General features: G+C 40.8%; 1 protein-coding gene across 2 annotated transcripts in view; it reads right to left on the bottom strand.

Moving 5' to 3' along the window:
- Positions 1–271: 271 nt before the first annotated feature.
- Positions 272–23,916, bottom strand: part of AGPAT4 (1-acylglycerol-3-phosphate O-acyltransferase 4) — a 69,546-nt gene continuing 45,901 nt past the window's right edge. For both annotated transcript variants that reach the window (XM_072141305.1, XM_072141306.1), the window contains exons 3-9: positions 14,730–14,899; positions 11,126–11,287; positions 9,569–9,722; positions 3,178–3,280; positions 1,926–2,001; positions 856–1,054; positions 272–640 (exon numbers count right to left, since the gene is read on the bottom strand). In XM_072141305.1, the coding sequence (XP_071997406.1) occupies positions 549–640; positions 856–1,054; positions 1,926–2,001; positions 3,178–3,280; positions 9,569–9,722; positions 11,126–11,287; positions 14,730–14,899 (956 nt within the window). In that variant the 3' untranslated portion in view covers positions 272–548. The remainder of the gene's footprint in view (positions 641–855; positions 1,055–1,925; positions 2,002–3,177; positions 3,281–9,568; positions 9,723–11,125; positions 11,288–14,729; positions 14,900–23,916) is intronic.

Here is a 23,916-nt window from a genome sequence, read left to right as displayed (position 1 = left end):
TTGTATGGACGTTTCTTTTGATACAATTACTGAAATTATAAATAAAACATTTAAGAAATGTAAAGGTCCTTTCTTAGGATAGGGCATCTATTAAGTAAGTGTGGATCTGAAGCTGCTTTGATAATGGCTATGAATTATGGTTGTGCTCCTGCTTATAATTTTTTTGGGCACAATAGGAGGGTGTAATATGGGTCCATGAGTTTCTGAGAGATGAAAGGTTAATATAATAATGTGAAAAAAAACAAATACAACAAAGTTAAAGACCAGTAACTAGGGTTCAAGAAGGATTTATTTCTTTATTTGAGCTAGGCTATCGCCACGCAAGGATGATGATTTTCCAGTGTTCCCACAGAATGGAGCTGTCACAGTTTAAAAATAAAATACATTGGTAGAATTTCTTTTGTCTTGTCCGACAACACAAATGATTTGGATTTTCACAGACATAAAAGTTCGAAGCACCCATAAACCATGTGGGGCCTCCCAATCCAAAAGGCCTTGGGTAAGTGTTAAAAAGTTTCCTTTTGTAGTAGAAGGAAGAGCAAATACTGTCAAGGCTGCTTCTTCTTGTTTTCATTGTTGCCATAAGTGGAGCCTCTGTCTATTTCAGTCACTCCAATCATGCGACGCACTCCGACCGAAACTGAAATCAGTAAATACTCAAATCAGGATTAATTAATCTTTTGACAAAATCACCTCAATATATTATGACAATATAAATAATTCTAATTAAGTTCGGGGTTGGATCTGGAGGTTCAGGTCGAGTAGTTGATTTGAGATTTAAAATATACATAAACCAGGGTTGATCTATATTCAAGCAGTGAACATTTGTGTGTCTTCTAAATTTATGTGACTTACCTATAACCATAAGCAGTGCAAACACAGTCAATGTGAGGTATGATCCGCTACTGATCATGTTAGCGAGCCCTTTGCATAGAGGATAGGATAATAGAGAGGCCCAAAACAGCCAGTTGAGAAGAGTCCATGGTCTGCGTGCAGGTACAATAGCCGTGCCAGGATAAGTTCCAGTCTTGTAGTACTCTTCTTGAAAGGAATCCTAGAAAGAAGAAATAACAAGTGATAGATCCCTTATTCACATAAATAGAGTCCTCCGGCACACTCGCTCCTGCGCAACTTCGCAAGGGGAAACAGGCCGTGTGAAGTTGTACAGGCGCAAGTGTGCCGGAGAGCACAGTGAAGTCACCGGCTCTCTGGCACTTCAGAATCCGCCACACAGTGCGCCGTGCCCTACTGCTGTACGCCGAGACAAATCATTATATAACTTATAAATCGGCGATATGGGGTTTATTGTTCTAATGAAAATATGCTCACCCTGAGCTGGTGCCATGTATCTGTTTCTTAGAACTACTTTTAAGTGGTAAGTTTCCTTTAAGCGAGATCCGAAGGAGATTTTGCATCGAGTTGTCACCGTTGATGAAACCTGGATTCATCATTACACACCAGAAACTAAGCAACAATCAAAACAATGGTTTCCTCCCGGTGAATCTGCTCCTAAGAAGGTGAACCTGGTCCCATCGTCTGGAAAGGTCATGGCGATGATTTTTGGGATGCGAACAGCGTTATCCTCATGGATTTTTTAGAAAAAGGAAAAACGATCACTGGACAATAATACAGTACTACTACAATACTGTATTGAAGGAGACACGGCCGCATTTGGCGAAAAAGAAGGTGCTGTTTCACCAAGATAATGCACCAGCACATTCATCCGGAGTTGTCGCCGCCACATAACCATACATAACCTGGGGACATGTGTCTTTTGATGGACATGTGTATTCTTTTAACCATATAACCTATGTAACTATGATTTTGTCAGCAGAATTTGGGATTACGGTATGTGTCCATTAAATAAAGCATCTTTGAAATCAGTCCCTTAAGGAAAAAAAAAAAAAAAAAAAGAGTATGCTCACTTTTTCCTGGTAGAGCTTGTGCAGCCACTGGGCGCATTCCTGGTCATCTTCCGGGATTTCTTCTAATGGAATCCGCCTGGAGAAAAAGCAGATGCAGGTAGATTCTGCAGATCACCATGAAGAAGGAGGAGACAGTTAACAGAGAGAAATCTAAAAATCAACATCTGAGGAGACTCTGTGCAGCCAAAGGTAACTGCAGCGTTTGAAGTGCTACACAGCCAGATAGTGGTGCAGAGACTGGAGGTAGTATTTTACCTTGATGTCTTTTTCAATCCACAGTGTTTAATGATATTGCACTTATTAGGTTTAAGGCCTTATGCACAAGTCTGTGTGGACGCAATGTGGGTCACATGGGTATGGAACAGACAGGCTGCAGTATGGGCAAGAATAGGATCTGCTATAAAATTTGAAGTGCGGCCGCTTGCGTATGTCACGGTCACACTTCAAATACCGTCTTGTGCATTGATCATCAATAGTCTCTTGCACACAGATTAAAAAAAGAGGGATTTAAATCTGTATTCAGCCTTTCTAATTTCCTATGCTCCGGTGTGCACCTTCTCTTAACAGCCAGGTTGGTAAATGACATGTCCCACACATAGCTCCCTTCATACAAAACAAAAAAGGTTGAAAGCTGCAGCAACAGGGTTTTTTTTTCTTTTTAAAAGCAATGAAAGTTAAATACAACATAATATAATATATTACAACACACACACACATATACATACACAGGCAGTCCCCTACTTAAGGACACCCAACCCCTAGTTACAGACGGAGCTATCTGCCCAATTTGACCTCTGATGAAACCCTCTGGATGCTTTATTTTAGTCCTAGGCTGTAATTGTCAGCTGTAAGGTGTCTGTAGTGAAATTTAATTGATAATCCTTGGTCCCATTACAGCAAATGGTTTTGAAAATTGTCACCGGGACAAAAAAAAAATTTGCCTGGAGCTACAATTATAAACAATACAGTTCCGACTTGCATACAAATTCACCTTAGGTTCTTTAGTTCTGTTCTTATCTTTTATGTAACCCGGGGACTACCTGTATATATATATATTTAGTATCACTGTAAATGTGAAGATCCAGAGAATGCATGGTGCAAAAAGACAAGGGTGGACTTTTTTTCCCATTAGCCAATTCACTTTTTTGTACCAGTGGCTTCTATTTTTTACTGTATTGTCCAGTAATGTGAAAATTGTTTGTGCTGTATAAATAATGAGAATACATTACATAAAGGTTCTCTTAACTCTTACCTTACATAAAGATCTGCATGGTATTTTTTGCCATTTAGCACCCCAAGTAAGGTGGGATTCTCATTATTCCTAAAGTTGAGAGTAGAGTCATACACTGCAGACACTGCGGGAGACAAGGAGAGAAATAATCAGCATGATACTTGCAGGCTCACAATGTTGTCTTATTTTCAGACATTATTGAATACTCCATCAATAAATACTCAAAAACAATTATGGGAAAGTCTCTACAGTTACTAACCAGAGGATAGTGTTGCTTAACTGTTTGGTTTATCGGAACCTAATCTCTTATACATACATATGCCATATGAACACCCTTCACCTAGCAGAGCTGACACTGCTGCCATGAAATGGAGAATACAAAATCCCAGCTGTTTTATCCCTTGGATATGGAAGTCAATACTGAAAGCCGCATCCAAGTTGTTAGACAAAGGGAACGAAAATTTTATTTCGTTACCACCTCCAAAAAAAAAAATGAAAAAGTCATTAAAAAGTCATTGATATTGTAAAATAGTCAAAATAATACAGAAAAAGTAAAAAAAAAAAACAAGCTTAGACACAACTCTGTTAAAAGATAAAGTAAGTTCTAAATACTCAAAGATTCACAATTTATTCATAACACCAGGTAGAAACTTTGCCAGCTATTCTTTCCATCTGAGCCAATATAAAACACTTTTTATTAATAAATTTGAGTCACCAGCTTGTGGTTTAAGAAATCGGTAGTACTGCTCCAAGAACATGACCGCCCAGGTTTTTCTGAAGCAATACCGCAGAACCATGATCAGTAGAACTGGAGTTGGTCCAGGTCTTTTGGCTGTGTTTTTTTATATTATTAAATAAAAATATGTGATACCCTTTAAAAAGACATTAACTTGACAAAAAGAAAAATGATAACAGTAAACACGTGAAAATGAATTAGATGCCGATGTAAGTTTACAATAATGTCCACTAGATGGCATATGGAGCACAGCAAGCCAAACAAACATGTTTTTTTTTTGGAAAATGTTTTTTACATCATGCACGCAAATTTATTTTATGGACATAAAAATTTAAACACTAAAACATTTAACTGCTGCATGGGGTTTCCTTGCATCTTTGTCTAGGATGCAAGGACCCCTGTCCACTGTACTTTGCTTGTCCAAGGGGTCTGGCCAGCACAGGGTTTCATGTCCACAGATCGAGCATGGTTGTGTGCAGCCGGCCTAAGAATGATACAGAAATGTCATAACATTCTGTCTCACTGCAAATCAATTTTTTCTTGGTGCATTTAAAAACATCTCTGCGTATTTTAGAAGAATTCTGGTGCATATAGCGGTGTAATTGTGTCTTATATTGTCTGATGTCTGATATCTTTGGCTACACGCTCTGTGAGTTAACACTAGCAGTTTTGTTTAATTTCCACATTCCGATACCACAAAAGGTACAATATGACATTGGGGCACATTTACTATGTCTTATGCCAGTTTTCTTGGTGGACATGGCAAATAAAAATCCATCTTTCTGCCATTTTGGAAAATCCCCCCCCCCCCCCAGCACGCCACTTTTTCAAAAATTGGGAGTGATGGGGCAAGTGGAGGCTTGGATGCCCTGGCCCACTGTATATACTGCAGACTAGGGATATAATCTAATCCAGGTCTGACCTGGCAGAGATTGCTTTCTGGTACTCCTTCTCAGATTTAGCGAGAGGCCGGCACCTCTTAGTAAATCTGCCATGCAGTGCGCCAGCAGGTGGAATATTAACACTGATGCACAAGTGATGGTCTTAATAAATTTCTTCGAATAGGTAAAAAAAACTCCCGATAATACAGGATATTACAACTGTGCACAATAACATAATCCAAATGTTTTCTCTTGTCCTGTATAATAGCAAAACTGTTGCATTGATTTTTCAACCAAACATAATGGAAGGACCAATAATAACAATTAAGCTCATTAGGAATTTAAGGGGGAAAAAAATGCGAATGGGCTAAACTGCAACACACACTCTATGGACAAGTATGTTCAGAAACCATGTAAAATCTGCCTCGAATCATTTGAGGCCACTGCTACAACCTCGATTTACAAAGAGAATGAAAGTAATGTATGGAAGGACAGAGGTAAGCAGAACATCCCCACGGATCAGTTCCACTGTACACTATGTATTCTGTCGGGTAAAGAGAAAGAAAATAAAAGATCATTATGGTGATAGCTAGGAGCAAGATACTGTAAAATGACAAGTGCATGATCCAGCCACACATTCTCACCCCTTGGTGAGCTGGGGATTAGGCTGTTTGCCTACTTTATACTGCAGATAACAGTCCTGCTGGGATAATCCTAACAGGCTCCATCTCGTCTTTTAATAGGATTGTTCGGGATTTCATCATCAACCATTCCTTTATTCAATTATTTTCATTATCTAAACGATTATGTTGACCTGGTAATTCAGTGTATTAGATTAGAGGCCAAACCTCCAGAGTGTTGGTTATCTTCTACATGTGACTGCAGCTGAGATTCTGATAAAATGTATTCATCAAAACCATTAAAGGGGTTTGCCCATGAAAGAAAATGCTCAAATTTTAATCCCCTAGTGATGTTTACACAAGATCATTTTTAACCCCTTACAATTTTACTCAGTGTTATTGCTGTTTTAGCTCCTATTGCTCAGTGTCAGTGTAAAATACCAGGGTGTGAGCAGGGGCTCTCTAGGCAGACACTTCATGATCTCTCTAGTTTTGTGAGCTGACAATGTGGTTACATTATCAGGATACAAGTTTAGAGACTTTCATCTGGCTTCTGAACATTCTACTAGTATCTGACACATAAACCGATCAGAGATGATGAGGTCCATGAGATGCATATTACACATGACATTCTCCCCTCTATCACAGCCATTACATACTGTCTGCTCTACTATACACCTAACTTCCTACCTCTCTCTGCCCTGGATAAAGATCGCATCTGTCTGTAGCTTTACACTCCTCACACATTAGCAGGTAATATCTGTGTCTGTGTGAGCTCCTCCTGGAATGCAAGGGTGGGAGCTGGAGGAAGAGAGAAGCTCAGTGCAGCGTCAGACAGGAGAACAAGTCAGAAGATACAGGGTTGGGTCCAGGGGCAACCAAAATTGTGTACACCAGGACTGCTAGAGACAGGTTGGAATTATATCTGTGAAATGATTTATTTTTGTTAAATAACAGTGAATTAGAGAATTAGAGATAATAGAGTTATTTTGTTATCTTGAGTACATTTAAGAATCTTGTCTTTGTGGGAATACCCCTGTATTGAAATTTCACAGGGAAAAGCCTTCACCGTAAAATCATAAGAAGATATAAGACAAATAAAAAAAATTACGATGTTTTGGTCATCTCTACCTTTGTCAAGTTAGCTCTCATCTGAAAATAAGAGAAAAACTATATTTCAAGTCAATACCAGGCTGTAGAGTCATCTTAAAATTGAAGAATCATAATAATATTATTATATATATTATACACATGCACACATACCCATGTAATTATCCATCTAAAAGAAGAATGTCATATGGGCTGGTAACTACATTAGAGAGAATTTAAGCAAGTTAGAGAGAAGTTAGGTTCTAATAGCCTGTGCTATCCTGATTTTAAAAATATAAGGGCAGATTTAGCAGGGCTTGAGCGTCTGAAAACAGATGCACAAGCTTTGAAATAGGCGCAATTCCCAGTGCACAGAATTATAAAGTTATAAAGATTGAGTTCCACACCAAGGCTGGGTTCACACAATTGTGTGCTTCACACTGCCACATGGGGAGGTGGTGGTGCATTGTTGTTGAGCACCAATAGGGGTAGTAACAAATTGTATTTTGAAGTGATAAGATTTATTATTCCATGCGGTGTACTGGAAAGCCAGAAAAAAATATCCCAAAGGCGGTGATAATGGAGAAAACGGCAATATTATTTTGGGCTCGGTTTTTATGGCTTTCACGGTGAGCTCCAAGTCTCCTTTATTCTTTGGGTTGCTACAATTAAGTGCATCCCAAATTTATACAACTTTATTGTGCTTTAATGCATTTTAATAAAATTAAAACCTGCACAAATCTTTTTGCCATCCACTGATGCTAATAACTTTTTCATGCTTCAGTGTACTGAGCCGAGTGCGCAAGACAAGTTGACATTTTCATTGCTACCATTTTGAGCACTGTATGACCCATTTTCCATGTGTTGCAAAATGGCATAAAAAATGTATTGTTTTGGACATTTGGGCGCTATTCCTCTTTACAAGTTTCAACACAGAGAATATCCGTTTTTGTGTGTGATAGATGGGGACTCTTGGAACATGGTTATACCCAAGTTTATGATTTTATTTGTTTATTTTTATATTAGTTCTTGGGAAAGGGAGGTTATTTGAATTTTTACTTTTTAAAATTCTTTTTACTATTTTTAAGATCACCTAGGCCTAGGGCAGTGATGGCTAACCTATGGCACTGGTGCCAGAGGTGGCACTCAGAGCCCTTTCTGTGGGCACTCATGCCATCACCAGAGAGGACTCCAGGTATCTTCCTGCAGTCCCAGACAGCCCAGGACTTGCTGTGCACAGAGCTATTTTAAAGTGACAGCTCTACCTGGGACTATTTTCTGCTTTATTGGTGTCCTCAGGTGCTGGTATCAATGAAAACTGTGACAGAGAAGGGACTATAAATCACAAATTAAATTTCTGTGTTGGCACTCTGCGATAAATAAGCAGGTCTTTGTTGTAGTTTGGGCACTCGGTCTCTAAAAGGTTTGCCATCACTGACCTAGTCTGATTGTTCCTACTATATAATGCAATTCTACTGTATTGCAGTATATGGAGAATATGCTATAGATCTGTAAAATTGTGCCACTTGCCTTGCTGTATTGACCTTTCTACTTGTGTGTACTGATAGCAGAGCAGAGGCAATTTCCTTAAAGTGTCTGACTTTTAAAGCATATATAACCTTTCAGCAAACTATACAGGAATCAGAGATCCGGGCGTGTACATGAAAGGTAACAGAGTTTCTTGTCATTATGTGACTTTATCTTAGTCTTTATCTTATATCCGCAGCCTTTGTCTGAGTTTATAGTGCATTTTCTGCTGCTGGGAGGAGAATTTGTTCCTGTGACTCACTGCTCCTCCTGCCTTCTGTATAGAACTTCTTTGACACCTAAAAAGTAAGTGGACATGGAAGCAGTACCCTTTGTTAACCTATATTAAAAGGTTTCATATATTCACCTATATTATACATTTATACAAATTATATACTTTGTACCCTATTCACCCTTAACTACAGCATAAAGGATTATCTGCTAAGCAATTGCCCCACTAATTACAAGTCTCCCACCTGAATGAAAGCAAGGTCCAGGAATGTGCACTACCATGCCATTCACTTTCTATGGGTTAGCTGAAAATGTCTAATAGACCCATGAGTCAATGTAGCAGCACAGTGTGCGTTTGACCGATTACTTCATTTAACAAGGGAACTGTACCTGCGTTCTCATAATGGGTGAGGTCATGGTGGTCTGGATGATGGTGCTGTACTTACCACACTGAGCTTTAAAGCTCCGATAAATATTGGGGCAGATCTATTAATCTGCCCCGCAGACGGCAATGGCAGCCCGGTTCCACACGTGTGGCACAGTTTTGCGCTGTGCACAGGGAAAAGATAGAGCATGCTCCATCTTTCCCCGTGTATGCAGCTGTGCGCTGCTGTTCTCCATGGAGTGGTCACTTCCCCCTCTCCAGCCCACGGCGGTATGACTGTCCGGCTGCGGCAGGGCAGGCATACAGCTGTGTAAATGTACCCCAAGATTGTCTCCTACTCTGCACGGTTTTAAAATTACGAAACTTTTGATAACTCTGCCCCAATGCCTGTAGAGATTTATAGTAAGAGTGAACAAAAATATAGCACCATTATATTCTGTAACATTACATTAAGAAGAACAAAGTCATATATAACAATCTTTTTATCTTCAGTGTCACTTATAATAGCCAAGTACATTTCAAACCGTGTGGTAATCAGACTCGCTTAAGACAATAAATTGATGTACAGCAGCCCCAAATTTTTCAAGTATTTTTGTGGTACAAGTAATGTAGTTCAAACTTCTAGCCCATTAAGGTTACATTTTTCCCCTTTTTTGGGAGGCAGCGGGAGGGGGGGGGATTAAAAGTCCCTAACGCTAACAGTCTTTATGAAATAATAATGTGCTCTTTTTGGGCTGCTGCTTAAACCCAATGTCCATGGGCACCCAAAACAGTAATGTATCTGTATCTATATTTTATCAGAGGAGGGTGCTTTTGTTCATTTCCCACTTAACAATATATTTATTATCCTGATTGAAAAAAAGTTGAAGTGTATTGCAGATTCTCCTCGTATCCACTCTCATCCTACAGTAACAGCAAATAATCTTCAAGTTGCTTTCCTTACCTACATTTCTCAAACTTTGCACAGTGACTGCGAATCCTTTCGTTCTGGGCAGTAGGTGATATTTCAGCTTGGGAAGTCCTTTGGCTTCAGCAACTTGCATACTGATTTCATGCTTTTTCTCTGTAAATCTTGTGCCCTCACAGTGTATTAGAAACTGAAAACAAAAGAAATGGAAATCAATGTCTTTAGTTTTTAACTATATTTTAAGGTAGACAGACAAAGTTTGTTTTATTAGACATAGTTTGCAGAAAACATAGCTTATGATATTCAACATACCGTATATACTTGGTGTAAGCTGAGTTTTTCAGCATGAAAAAAATGTGGTGAAAACCTCAAACTTGGCCTATACTCGAGTCACAATAAAAAAGAAAAAAAAAGTCAAACCTCACCTTTCTGGCACCCCCCGCAGGTCTTCTCTTCTTCAGTCTGGCAGCAGCAGGTAAGTGCACATTGGCTGCGCAGACTATGACACCAGCCGCCATCATCATATCGTGTGTGCCAAACCGGAGCATGCTCTAATGTCAGCAGCGGCTGACGTGACAGCTAGTGCACAGGAGCATCACACAGACCTGCCACTGCCAGACCAAAGAGGAGAATACCTGCGGGGGGCGTCGGACAGGTGACTTGACTTTTTTTCCAGGAATTGGGGAAACTTGTTATGGCCACATACTGGGGGGCTGGTTACATACTGGGGGTCGGCTAGCTATATACTGGCTGTGACCAATGCATTTCCCACCATAGGCTTATACTCGAGACTATAGGTTTTCCTAACCTTTTGTGGCAAAATTAGGGGCCTCCGCTTACATTCGGGCCGGCTTATACTTAAGTATATACGGTAAGCACACACACATTTCTTTTTGTAAGCAGACTTTTATGTACCCTTCGGCCAGATCATTGGGTGGAAGAAGCAGATTACTGGCCCAAACTTTCTGTCAAAAAACCTGCTGTAATGATCAGCACTAGCAGAGAGGTTCTCAACAAAAAAAATTGCTGAAAACCTGCAGCACAATTTGGCCTGTATTGTAGCACCCGCTTCCTCATCTGACCTCTTGTAAGCACACCCTCTGCACGCCTCCTACAAACACACCTGCTGCTACAGCACAGAAAGGGGTGTGAATGACATGTGCAGGAGGGGTGTTTGTCAGAGAACAAAGGAGGAAGGGGGTGTTGCAGCCTGACTCCGCTAAGGAACAACCGACTCAATTCACAGGATTACAATGGAAGGGGGGGGGGGGCATTTTATAATTCATTTCAATACCATCATTCAGAGCAACTCACTACAGTAAATTAAGTACTGTAGGACCTTTGGTTTGGTGGAAAAGATGTGGTAGACAGGTTCCCTTTAAATAGCTATATTTGATAAGATAAAGATGAATTTGGCCAAGACCATGCAATGAAAACAAGACTTGTCCATCTACTGAGCCATAACTATATTCAGAGGATCTGCGGCTAAATGCAAGTGGACATATGCCTACATCTAGTGTGGCAAAGGGAAAAAGTGCATGAATGGAAATCTTAACAGTACTGCTGCTAAACTTGTTTTTGGATGTCATATACCCAAAAATGTTCTGGATAGTCTCTTAGATTTTGTAAGCCTTGTACAACAGTTTTTCGATCTTCTTCCCATTTTCTTTTACAAAACACGATTTCCAGGAAGTACCACATCCAGCCGATCACAGGTACATAAGACAGCTCCTTCTTTGCCAGAACTTTTGAGCTCTGAAAACAGCAAAATGAAAAACAAGTCACAAGGCATCATAAGGATTTCCATTTACTGCATGATGTGCAAATTACAGTTTCAAAAACATGCTGAATTTTCTTGATATTACAATATTTCCCAAATAAAATGTTATCATAAAACGGATTCATGAAACCCTTATAATAAAGTCACATTATATCGTTATCGCCATCTCTCCTACCTCAGCGACAACATACAGGACCAATGTAAACGCAATGACACATTTTCATTTACCCCTTATGTTCACTCATTGTTACTTAGCTTGGTAATGGACTATCCAGCCTGAAGATTTCAGTTCTGTTCTTTCCAGATAAAACTTTTGTTGTCCCTGTTGATTTATCCGCATCTTAAAGAGGACTTTTCACTAGCTCTATCAACTTTTAGCATCGTTAAAAGGTGCTGCTCTGCTGATACATGTAGATGGTTTATTCTCTCCATCCCCAGAAATCAATGTCAGTACTTTGGGCTCTCTACTATAAGGCTGTCTACTCCAGCCCAGGAACACACATCTGACCATATAGATTATTAGCATATTGGATACTAAAAATACCCTGACACTATGCCAATTAGGAGACGAGAGTAGCGGCAGTCCACCCATTTGACAGCGGAGAGGCTAAGGCAGATTTGAATGGAGAGAAGGGTCTAGTGGGGCCTAGTGCAGTGTTGGGGTCCTTGGTGTCAGGAGCGGAGGCATTGTCCACAGCCTGGCAAGTCTCCAGCAGATAGTGTGTGCAAGAAAATAGAGGGAGAGGCTGACAATGTAGGTTTCTTCCAGGGGCAGCCCCAATGTAGAAATGGGGATCCCTGGCGTTGGTGAGGGGGTGCCCTTGATAGTAGACAGTCTAGTACAGTCAACGTTGGTAAAGCATATAACTCACAAACTTGTAAACTGGGCAACAGCCACAACAGCAGAAAACTTCAGCTGAATGGAGATGGCTGGAGTCTGGAGGAAATAGTTGGCTGCTTCAGGTAGTTACAGACTCCAGGTAGTGGATGTCTGCTTGGGTTTGGTGTTCTCTCACAGGCCTGATGTTTCAGGGCAGCATGCCACAGACACCTCTGCATCTCTAGAAGACCTCTATAGGGAATGGAGAGGGCTTAAGTTTCGCAACACCAGGGGTGGCAGGGGTGTTGCATTTGTAAAGCTCTGGATTCAATCCAAAGATATCCAAAATGGTGAAGGTACCCCTTTACGTCCAACAAATATAGGTGTGATTTGTCTGAATAACAATATATGGGACAGATGGAGTCCAGTGACATCCAGTTATTTTCTAGGACTTTGGAGGGCTATAATATACATGAATAGGCAGAACATGTGGCAATGAAGTGGTCCATAATACAAAACTATATATGTGTTTAAATCCTGTGAGCGAGGGCTCATGCTTTAAAAAAAAAAGTATATATACACCTGCCACCATTATCCCTGCCTGGTTTTTGTATTGTATTATGCTGGATTGTATTTTATTGATTTTACAATATTTTATTAGTGTATATACACATGTTAAAATCCTGGTATTTAGATTGCATCAAGTAATATAAGAGAGCTAGGTGATGTATTTTAAGGTGTATATCAAGATGCATTCACAGGTGTATTGTTAAAAGATTGGCCACATTTGTGTTGCCAGCACCTGTGTGGCTTCAGTATTTGGTTTGAAGTATATTATATTTAAGTCACTAAATGTACGTTTTATATGAACAGTGTGTATTAGTGCATTTATCCTATCAATATGGCTTAAGTAGCTATTCCAAGGTAAACTGTAGCATGTAGCAAACCTGTCTTAAGTAAGCAATGAGAAAGGATTATGGATATACAAATTGTATCTGTTATAGGAACCTGACTTGTAAAGCACTGCAGAATTTGTTGGTGCACTTGGCAGAGCAATTAATTTGTTATGTTGCATTAGCTATAAAATATATTGAACAAATACTATATGCAAAATAAGTGACAGCAAACAGAAGAACCGGTTGAGTGTCAGGGAAGAGCCCTGGTGGTATGGACTGCACTTCTATGTAAAGCAAGTATAAAAGTACAAATGGTATCACTGTCCCTAAATAATCTGCATCCGTTTTATAAAACGGAATAAGGTGAAAGTATCCTCAGCGGCTTTGTGTTTGATTCTTAATTGGCTAATGAGAAAAACGAATTAGCGGAGCGCTGGTCGTTGGACCCTCACCAATTCATTAGAGACTCTTGTCACAGTAACTAAAAATCATTAGGTTCCTGTTGCACATGTATAAATAAGGAGCTCCCAATAATAACTGTTCTTGCATTGGCTGTAATCTTTGATCATTCAGATTTTCTGGACTCACCATATTTCTGCTGACAAGAGCATGAAGCACTTACATAAAACTAGATTCTATACCAGTCTAAACCAAAGGGGATTGTGGTATATAGTATTGTAGTCTATTTCAGCCTTGTGAGTGGTTCAATCTGATCATATCTAGACATGCTTCCAAGCAAGTTTAAAACTATATATTAAAAAGTTAAAAGCAAGAAGAAAAATGATGGACAGGTGGATGTGTTTTTAAATTTGCAGCAAAGTGATACATTCATGGGTTCTTCCAGCCTCCTAGTGATCAACAGGCGACTGTGTTTCTGCATTCAGGCACAAGCAGGAAGGCTTTGGTCATGGATACAATGGACATGTTAAATGTGGGTCCAGTGTATTCTTTGAACCCTTCTATTAGCGAATATTTGAGCTGTTTTTATTAATAGAAGAGAGGACCTGCCCACATACAGGATGACTGATCCACCTTAACTAGATTGCTTAAATATTATTTAGGAAATAAATAAAGCTTCTGAGACACATGCACTGCCTGAATTTAAAGTTACCAATGATTCACTGTTAGGGACAAATGTACATGCACAGTTACAGAACTAGCATGTACTGCATGCAGAATACTGCAATATGAATACTTACACTTGGCAACGTCAACACCAGAGGCTCAAAAGATAATGCAACTAAAGAATCCACTTAGCAGAGGGAGATACAAAGAACAGCAAAACTTCACACTTCAAAAAGAGAACATGTAAGCTGCCCCATATCCCTCTGCGCTCCTCAAGACATCAAAACTTAGCCATTATGAATCTGAACGTATTCCTTTAATTATATTCCACCAGCAGACTAAAAGCAGCATATGCACGGTTAAAAACCACAAAATGGCTTTTACCTTTATGTAATGTAAGATGTGCAGACATTGGAAATCTCTAGCAATGCTTTATGCAAGGCCTGAAAGGCAAACTCTTTCAATATTTGTATCACTTAAATTGTAGAGCCACTAGAAATATATTCATGTTCCCTTTCTTATGGTCTTACAGAAGTGACAGCAGTGACAAAAGAGAATAGCTTATGTAAAGTGTACAAAATAGCTGCACTTTCAGGACCACTTAAAGGCATAATAAAAAAATATATATATACTTACACCGAGGAGACCAAATCTCTCACAAAAGTTCCAACCACAGAGAAAGTCAATTTCAAAGTTATGGTTGAGAATTACTATAGCGTTCTCTTTTCCGTACTTGCTGTAGTTTGTAAGATCTGTATAAAGTGTGCAGTCAGTGCCAGACCACCACTCCAGCAACATTACCAATTCTGCAATAAATGAAAAACAATGTATTAGTGACTATATATAACTAGATGGTGGGTGTGTGAAGACTATTATACTGTTATTTTAGACTATGAAAACTTGATTATCATATACCAAAGGAAACATGGTTAAGTATATAAAGTTATATGACTTCTAAAGCAAGAGAAAAGCAGGATTGTATTGTTAAAATACAAAATAATTTCCCAAAGCATTCCAAAACATTATTGTATAAGTATTATCAAGTATTCCAGCTGTATCTTTTTAGTACATTAAGCTGCCTTCTCTATTCATGTATAATCATTCCACAAGGTTTTATTTTTCAGTATGTTTTCTCTCTCCCAGGTTAGTTACAAGCAGAATACACCTTGTACTACCTAATCAGATGTCTACTCTGCAGAGGCTCGGATCCTTAGGGTTGACTTCTAAGTATCCCGCCCACATCTGACCCTGGAGAATATTTCTCTATGGAATTGTAATGACATATGACTTTATGCTGGTAAATAAGATAAGATGTTCAGTAGCTTTAGTAAGCCTTAAAAGGTTATTGTTTCTTATTTTGTTGTACACCACTGAACTGTAACAATATTTGGCAAACATTATAGGGACTGTAAAGTCATCTTAGCACTTCTGAGTTTCATGTGCTGCTGCCCCTTCTGCACTTCCCCCAGCTGTACATCACTACACTCCTGCTTGACCCTCCAGAGCATGTGCGGTGTGCCAAGGCCAGTGCATGTCGGAGCCATATTGGTGGCCATTGGTGCCATACACATTACTAGCATACTTACCCATGGAACTTGGCCGGCACCAAACTAACAGGCGTACTGCACATGCATGGGGTGTCAAGCTAGAGGAGTAGCGATTTAAAAGGGTTGGCCAACTTGGCGTAAAAAATAAAAGAAATATGGACATACACCCGCCCCCTCAATGGCCAGTGGCAGGTGATTTTACTTACACGTCTCCTCCTCTTGTCCCAGTCATGTCCTCCAGCTTTCTGTGTGGCACCGAAGTAGGTGGGAATCGGCCGGGCGCCATCTTAGTGACGTAGCTCTGCACATGCGCTGTGCTTCAGAACTGTGCCTCTGCTCACTGAGCTTCCACTGTGAATGCTCGCAGGCTGCGTCGCAGGAGTGTACACTGGACAGGAGGAACGTCACACATTCCTCCTGTCTGTGGGCCCGCAGCAAGGAGAGGAAGAAAGAAGACTGAGAAGAGACTGACAGCCTTGCCAATCAAGAACAGAACAATGCTCAAGAATTCATAATAAAAGGCAAGTTACAAAAATGTTGATAATTCTGCCCCCACCAATGTTCAATTTTTATATTTAAGTGGCCATCCCCTTTAAGGCTGGGGTAATGAAGGAGCCGGTGGTCTGAGCAAGACAGGTGGGAAAAATTGATTGGATCTGTAAGCTCTCCCACATCCCCTGAAAGGATAAATGAAAGAAGAAATGGGGGGGGGGGGGGGAATGGCCAACTGCCGAACGAGCCAGACGCAACCTGTATGAGCTCCGCTGGATCCCCAGCCATCCTGTACATAAAGGGGGTCTGACATCCCAAAGACCACCACCAACCTCAGGGGGCCCGGACCTGTGAATATAGTTTGCCCCGGGCACTTCCCCGGTGAATGGCCCCCCACGGACTCCCAGGCCGCATCCATCACCACAGGGCCTACAGCTGCCGCTAACCACCACTGCCCGCTGGAGCAAAAGGTGGCCCAGCCTGAGGCCTACCCGCGGACTGAATCCCTGGCCTGCCTAGGCATGGTCCCCAGCGGGGGCTCCCTTCCCATCCCAGAAGTCATCCCACACCGAGGGAGCTCCTTTCAGATGCCTCATACTTCTCGGCATATGCAGTGGAACCCCGTCCGGCGTCCCACCAAGGCCCTCCTGAGCCCGACTGCTGTAAGGATTTGGACAATACTTTGCAGTATGCCAGACGGGCAGCAAAGATGAGATTTCCAGACTTCTCTAGTGAATTGCAGTGTCAGAGAGCGTCCTTTGTGCAGGTCAAGCGGAAGCTGAGAAATAAATATTGTTTTCACCATGGCTTATCCAGCTAGGCTGTGAGTAATAGATGGCAAGCCTTCGATCTTCTTTTCTACTCCTGCAGAGGCGGATGAGTGGCTGGCTCATAACCACTGCTCACCCAGGCGTTAATACCCAGCAATCTCCATTTTTCTCTACTACGAACTTGGCACTTTGCTGATCCGGGACATTACGGGTTGGGCGAGATATGCAAATCCTTAAAAAGTCATCCTGTTGCATTTCTCCAGAGGGACAGATTTTCCTCTAATTGTGCAAGCAGCCAAATGTATCTGCAGGCTCGTTTGCAAATTGACCCACAGCAAACGTTGTTTTTTGGGTCTTTCCCCCACAATCATCTTAAAAGGAAAGGGAAACCGCTCATAGGGTTATACTGTGTGATTTATGTGGGTATTTTTTTATAAGCGTACAAGGTCACCTGGGGTAGTTATGCTTAGTGTATAACTACTCTGAAGACATATCAGTGGAGGGTTTAGTCGGGCCAGGTCTGCTCCTCTCCTCGGATCTCTCTATGGGTTCCGATCGGTTGCAGATTGCTTTAGGGAAGAAATGGAGATTCCTCTTTCTCAAGCTAATTCCATAGATGGCTACTATTTTTGGAATTAGCTTGAGAAAGAGGTAAAGGTGAAGTACCTCAAGGCGCGAAGCCATAAGATTTTTATTATTTTTATACACCATTTTATTATATACTAAAATAAAATAGATTTAAACCATACATCAAAGTGTGGTTATTACAGGCCAATTAGAGACGCCAGGACACAAGGAGAGCTCTGGAATCTCCATTTCATCCCTACAAGCAACCTTAGCCACTTTTAGAATATGGCTTAACCAAGCTGGGTTTTTTTTCTTGTTGGGAATGTTTTTTGTTGATGGTTGAGTGGCAGGGAAGTAGGAGAACATGCGGCAACATGGTTATTACTGCTATGCTCTATATCCTTTAACCATGTTAGGAGCTATAAGCCTCGTACCCACGGCTTGTTTCAAACAAGATATAATGGCTTAAGGGCTTGTGCCATACTTCGTAATCCCAGGGCGTCTCGCTATTGATCCACTCCCCCACTCCTATCTGATGAAGACTGGGGGGGGGGGGGGGGGCAGGAGGCTCACACCTCCATATCACCGGCAGCCAATAATAAGTTAATTCAGTTGTTTATCATCCACCAATGTTATATAACTACTGTCACAGTGTCCCATATGCATAAAATTGCCTGACTCTAGATGCCAGAGATGTCAGACAGACCGAGGAGATTACATCCACCTAATATGGGCTTGCGATTACATAGCCGGATTCTGGAGAGAAGTAGTTTCTCTGCTGTCCAATATCCTGAATAAACTGGTTCCTACCCAGTTGGCCCTTTACCTATTGGGAATTACCCGGGAGGATGACTGGTCCCATTATGAAACTAATTTTCTGAAGAAAGTACGTTTTTTGGCCCGTAAGGTCATTACTATACGCTGGATGTCTGATCACTCTACTAATGTCTCTCAGTGGAAAAATTGGTTAACTTGACTTTAATAATACAAAAATATAGTTTACAAAACACTGTGGCTGCCTGGATAAGTTTCGGAGAGTGTGGGGTTCCTGGTGCTCTCCCCCAGATACCCTTTTTAATGTCTCAGAGTCTCTCATCCCTTTTCAATGAGTTCACTATGATTCTTATAAGTTGATGCAATATAATGGTAACTGAATAACGGACACCCTTCCTGTACCCCTCTGCACATTGCTGACAGGAGGGATTTCTCCATTGACAGGGGTAAGACTGCTGAGCACCGTGCTGCCTAACCCTAGTTGCTACTTTTACTATAAATGTATTGCTCACTTGAACCCACTTGGGAAGGGTGGTTTTAAGGTCGTCTCTTTTATGCAGAATTCTGCACGAATGGCGAATGACTACATAAGGATGTACGTTGTTATTGTCAACGTACCTTAACTAATGTTTCTTGTTTTATGATGTTCTGTTTCATTCATGTGTCAATAAAGAGAACGTACGGCTATCAGTCAGGATTTGGTCCAGAAGTTGATTGAGAGGTGCCAGGGAGAATTGCAGAGGTCCTGAAGAAGAAGGATCAACACTGCAAACATTGACTTGCTGCATTAACTCCTTCTAACTGTCAATAAAAGCTTCTGTTACTCATAATATGATTGCACTTGTATTTCTATATGTGATAAAAACATCTGACAAACACACACAAAAACCAGAGGGCAACAGATCATGTGAAAATATAATATTTGTGTCATTCTCAAAACTTATAGCTATGACTGTACATGCCCAAGTAGTCTCTGCAGGATTTACATATTTCTATGCACAGGTATAGATTATGTCTGAGGCAGGAAGGAAGAATCTACCATCAGATCTACTTATGATTGTAGATTCCTGATGGTAGGTTTCCTTTAATACAGCAAGAGGTGTGTGTGTTAGTATAACAGCTCGCAAGTTACCAACCCTTTGACCCAGGACATATGCAAATGTAGCACAGTGCTGGTAGAAAGGGCAAGGGTTGGAATCCATTCCTGCAGAATAAATCCTCTTACACTGCAGGTGTAATGTGAAGCATGTGGATGGCATTTGTATAAATCAAACCCACTACAGTCACTGATAATTGTTGCTGGCTGTACCACTTTACTGAATGGTTTTACAATGTGATGGACAGTATAGTTCACCACATCACACTGCGAGTATCAGCCGATAATTGAGAAGAGAAGCATTGTACAGATTCCCAAGGAGCTGCTCTGTGATAAGATTCAAAAGGTCTTCAAAACGTGTTCTCTGTGTTGGATTAATAATTACAAGGCTGAAAATGTGCCTATTGTACGAGCCCAGAGGCTACCAAATCCACCTTTTTTATTGCAGCATCATTATTGATTTTACAATGATGGTGGTCCCAGGGAACAATTCTTTCAACAGCTCTAAAAGGGAACATGTCCATTATAGAGGCTTTGTTTACCAAGTCAGATCATCTCTCCCAGCATTACGTTCAAATGGCAAAAGGTAATTTACTGGGGTTGTTGAACGGGCTAAAAGCCATCATTGTGATAAGTAAACATGACAGCAAAGTAAATTGTGCAAGTTATAGACAAAATAAAGAAAATAATACCAGTACAAACTCTAAAGTCACCCCAACAAACATCAGGTAGTTAAAGGGAGTCTGTCAGGTACCAAAACGGTCTCCCAAACCCAGCACAGTGTGGTGTAGGGGTCTTTACTGTGAGTTTTGTCAGATTGGGATGCTTGGGCCCACCCTTACTAAAAAGATCTCAAGGATGCTTGGGCCCACCCTTACAAAAAAAGATCTCAATAGCCTCCAGGCACCAATACTGGATTTAAGCTAGGGCCCACCAGAGGCAAGTACAAAACATACCTTTGTGTCCACAAACTGATAAAACATTGCAGAGACAGCCTCTTTCTCAGTCTATCCATAATTAGATGATAATCTCTACATTGATATAACTGGCATGGGAGGGCTGTAAAAACAAAAAAGTTATCTTTACCCTCTAACTCCCGTTGTCCCACTCGTTAATGCCATGCCCCTGTTTACAGAGTAAGGCATGCCCACCCGTCCTATGCTGCAAGCCCAATACAGAATTGTATCTAATGCTGTAGCAGTGAGCAGAAGTAGTTTCATTGTCATTAGAAGCTGGAGAGGATTAGAGGGTGGGTGGATCTTGTTGAGAGGGTCACTAGAAGATGTGCATGCTCCTTGAGTGATGTCACAAGCATGTCACATGCTGTAGTCTGGATGGCAGTCTTTTCATACTTCCCCAGGAATGATATTTAGAGCGGTTTGTATTTGAAAGTTGGAATGCAGCAGAACTGTGTATGTGTGGAAGTATGAATGCACAAATAAAGACAGAGCTCAGGCTACACAACAATTCTAATGAATGGCTATTAGATCCTGAACACCCTGTAAGTAAAACCTCTGAGCACAGAGGGGGCTTCTTCTGTAGAGTATCATAGCAAAAAAAAAAAAAAAAAGTGATTGAATTAAAAGAGAAAAACACAAACAAACCATCTTTTAGGGGTCTTCTCAGTGAGGGGTGTACGTACAAATACTGTGATGTTACCATGTGTTCATCTTTTTATTCCTATGTAGGTGTTTTATAGTGTAGTTGGTAGTAGTGTATAATGTTTTAATATATCTTTTTTTGTGGTATAGTAGATTACTGTATGATAAATTTCTTACTATGATGCAGAGCTCCAATGCTCTGTGCTGTCTTCCTCTGCACTAGATCCATACAAGCAGCAACACTGATTCTGTGTTCTCATTGGCTGTACGGTTTGTGCACGAAATGCCCTCAGAGCTCTGGCCTCAGTGCCCTTAGCCAATGTCACTATCCCGTCTACTTCAGGAGCAGAGATGATTTAACATATAGGGCTCATAGATATACCAGAATGCATCACAAAATAGGAAGAAGCCAGAAGTATGATGCAGGTATTGTTGGAAACATTGTCAAAGGCTCCTTCCCGCTGTGCGTGGTAAAACAATTTTTAGAGGCCCTGAAAGGAATAGAGGGATGGAAACAGGCAGGAGGGAGGTCTGGCCTGGTTTACATATTTACAAACAAAATTTAAGCTACAGCACAGATGGTTCTATAGATAAGTTCAACTTAAACATGCTCTAGATGTCCAATTTCCCCCCAACTCACCGCCAATATCTACTAAACTCAAGGGCCGCAGTGCTTAATCTCAACTCTGTAGGCACATCTGATTGCACAAAGAGTGGAGCGTGCTCCATTGCGGTTGCTTGACAAATGGAAGCAACTGATTCCATCACTCTCAGAGGAAATAAACCCAGACCTTATGTCTTCTCACATTGCAGCTTCCCCCTCCATGAATAACCATATGACAGAATTGTATATTTTCCATCAAGCATACCTCACTCCGGTACGTATGCAGAAAATGGGTAGAGTACACTCCACTGAATGTCCTAAATGCAGCCCCTGGGTAGCCGGCATTATACACATGACCTGGGAGTGTGCTCCAATAACACAATTCTGGGAACGTATCACGTATTTCCTTACCAGACTTCTTTCACAGTACCAGAGCTATATCTATCAGGGATAATGTTGGAGGAAGACTGGTCCTATTACCAACGCATATTCTTGAAGGAAGCCTCAAGAAGCAGATTAATCAGAGGCTCCCATATGAAGAGTTAATGTATAAGCACAGGAATTGCCAAAAAAAAAAAAAATTTTAATCGGAATTGGGGCATCTGGTCCAACTCAAATATGACACACAGACTCATCTAAGAGGTGCAGAGAAACACTTTATAGAAGCCCGACTAGCGGGGCTAATCTGGTACACAAACATGGTACTGCTCTATGATCAGCTGAAATGATAGAAACTATACATTAGAACGCTGAGGCAGTGAAATGGGATAATCTGATTAGTAGACAACTGTTGAACAAAAAAATTTTGTGCAGACATGATGACATCACGGGACTCCCGGTATTATACAAGTTCTCTTAATTATTAATATGTTCTATAACATTTGACTGGTTCTATAGTATGAATGCTCTGGACTAAACATATAGCTCTATACGAGATAGATATCAGCTGACAAATTTCTGCTACCGGACTGATTAGCTTTTATGTTATGCAACTGCATGGACAAAAATATATAGTTTTGTTTTATTAGAGAACAAAATTTTAGTAAAGTAGATTTACAGTTACTTGTTAAGGCCCGGTGGCTGAATAAACTCCAGGTTTTCTATTTTTTTTTAATGAAATTATTTGTTAACTGGAAAATGTTCAATAAATATAAACATTCCACCCAGCATGACCCCCCATCCATCCCTTACAAATCAACAAAAACCCCTCCTGAGCATCAGCGGCAAGTATATTGGCACAACACATTGTATAAATACGTCCTCCCAAAAGACCTTCTCACTGTACTTTTTACGTGTCCAACTGACAGACAAGAAGGAGCTTCCAGCTTAACAAAAAAAAGAGAGTGAAGAGTGTCATCTACTCACGGACCCCACCTCTTTTTAATAACGTACCCCTTTCTTTAGTCTTCTAATGATGTTCATTCTAGAGATATATTTTTCCTCTGTTGGTTCACAGGGGCACAGCCAATGTTGAGCAATTAGATTTCGGGTTTGGTATAGCATCCTACCTATGCAGTCCCAGAGCAAAACTTCTTTTCAATAAGAACCCAATTTCTGACATTTCAACATCATATGCAGTAAATGCCCCTAAATGCCACTTCATGTAACCAGCGCGGTGTTCTGTATACTCTCCGAATCAGACAACCTGTGAGCCGCATACAGCAACAACGTGGCAGTCCCTTCCAGGAGGGCCGACTGCTGCTCGCCAGTTAATGGGCCAACCTCCTCCTCCCATTTAGCTTTAACATGTAGTTGGGAATTGTGCATGATAAGACTTAATAGCCTTTTATAAACCAATGAGATAAAGCCTTTAGTGTCCCCAGAGGCTACCAGCCAATGAAGAGTAAGAGTGAATAGATCTGTTTCCCTACTCAAACTCAGTAGTGGTCTAGAAGTTTTGCAGGTTATTATGATAGAGCTGTGTTATGGTGTGAATACCAGCCACCTCCCACCTCCCAGAGTACTTACTCCAAACCTACAGCAGAAGAGACATTGTAGGTATACGATCGGGGATTTACCTCGGGCTCCTATTTCCATCAAGTATAGCGGGGGTTTGCCCCCTCTCCACCCTTCATAGTAGGACATCAATTTTTCAGAAGAGTATGGACTGTGTCTGACTGCAGCAGTTAACATGTTGCAATTGGGCTGCAAGAAAGTACAGTCAAGGGGTTGGAACTGCTTAACCACCTTGATCTTTATCCCTTTGCAAAATTACCAATCTTATCCTCGCCCCCTTCTTCTGCCATATTAAGAAGATTAATAACCGCTGAATACACTCACCGGCCACTTTATTAGGTACACCTGTCCAACTGCTCGTTAACACTTAATTTCTGCAGTTCAAACCGAGCATCAGTATGGGGAAGAAAGGTGAT

This window comes from Engystomops pustulosus, chromosome 3 (genome assembly GCF_040894005.1).
Source record: "Engystomops pustulosus chromosome 3, aEngPut4.maternal, whole genome shotgun sequence".
Lineage (NCBI taxonomy): Eukaryota > Metazoa > Chordata > Amphibia > Anura > Leptodactylidae > Engystomops > Engystomops pustulosus.
The sequence above is the reverse complement of the archived record's forward strand: the minus strand, read 5'-3'. Positions and strand labels throughout refer to the sequence as shown.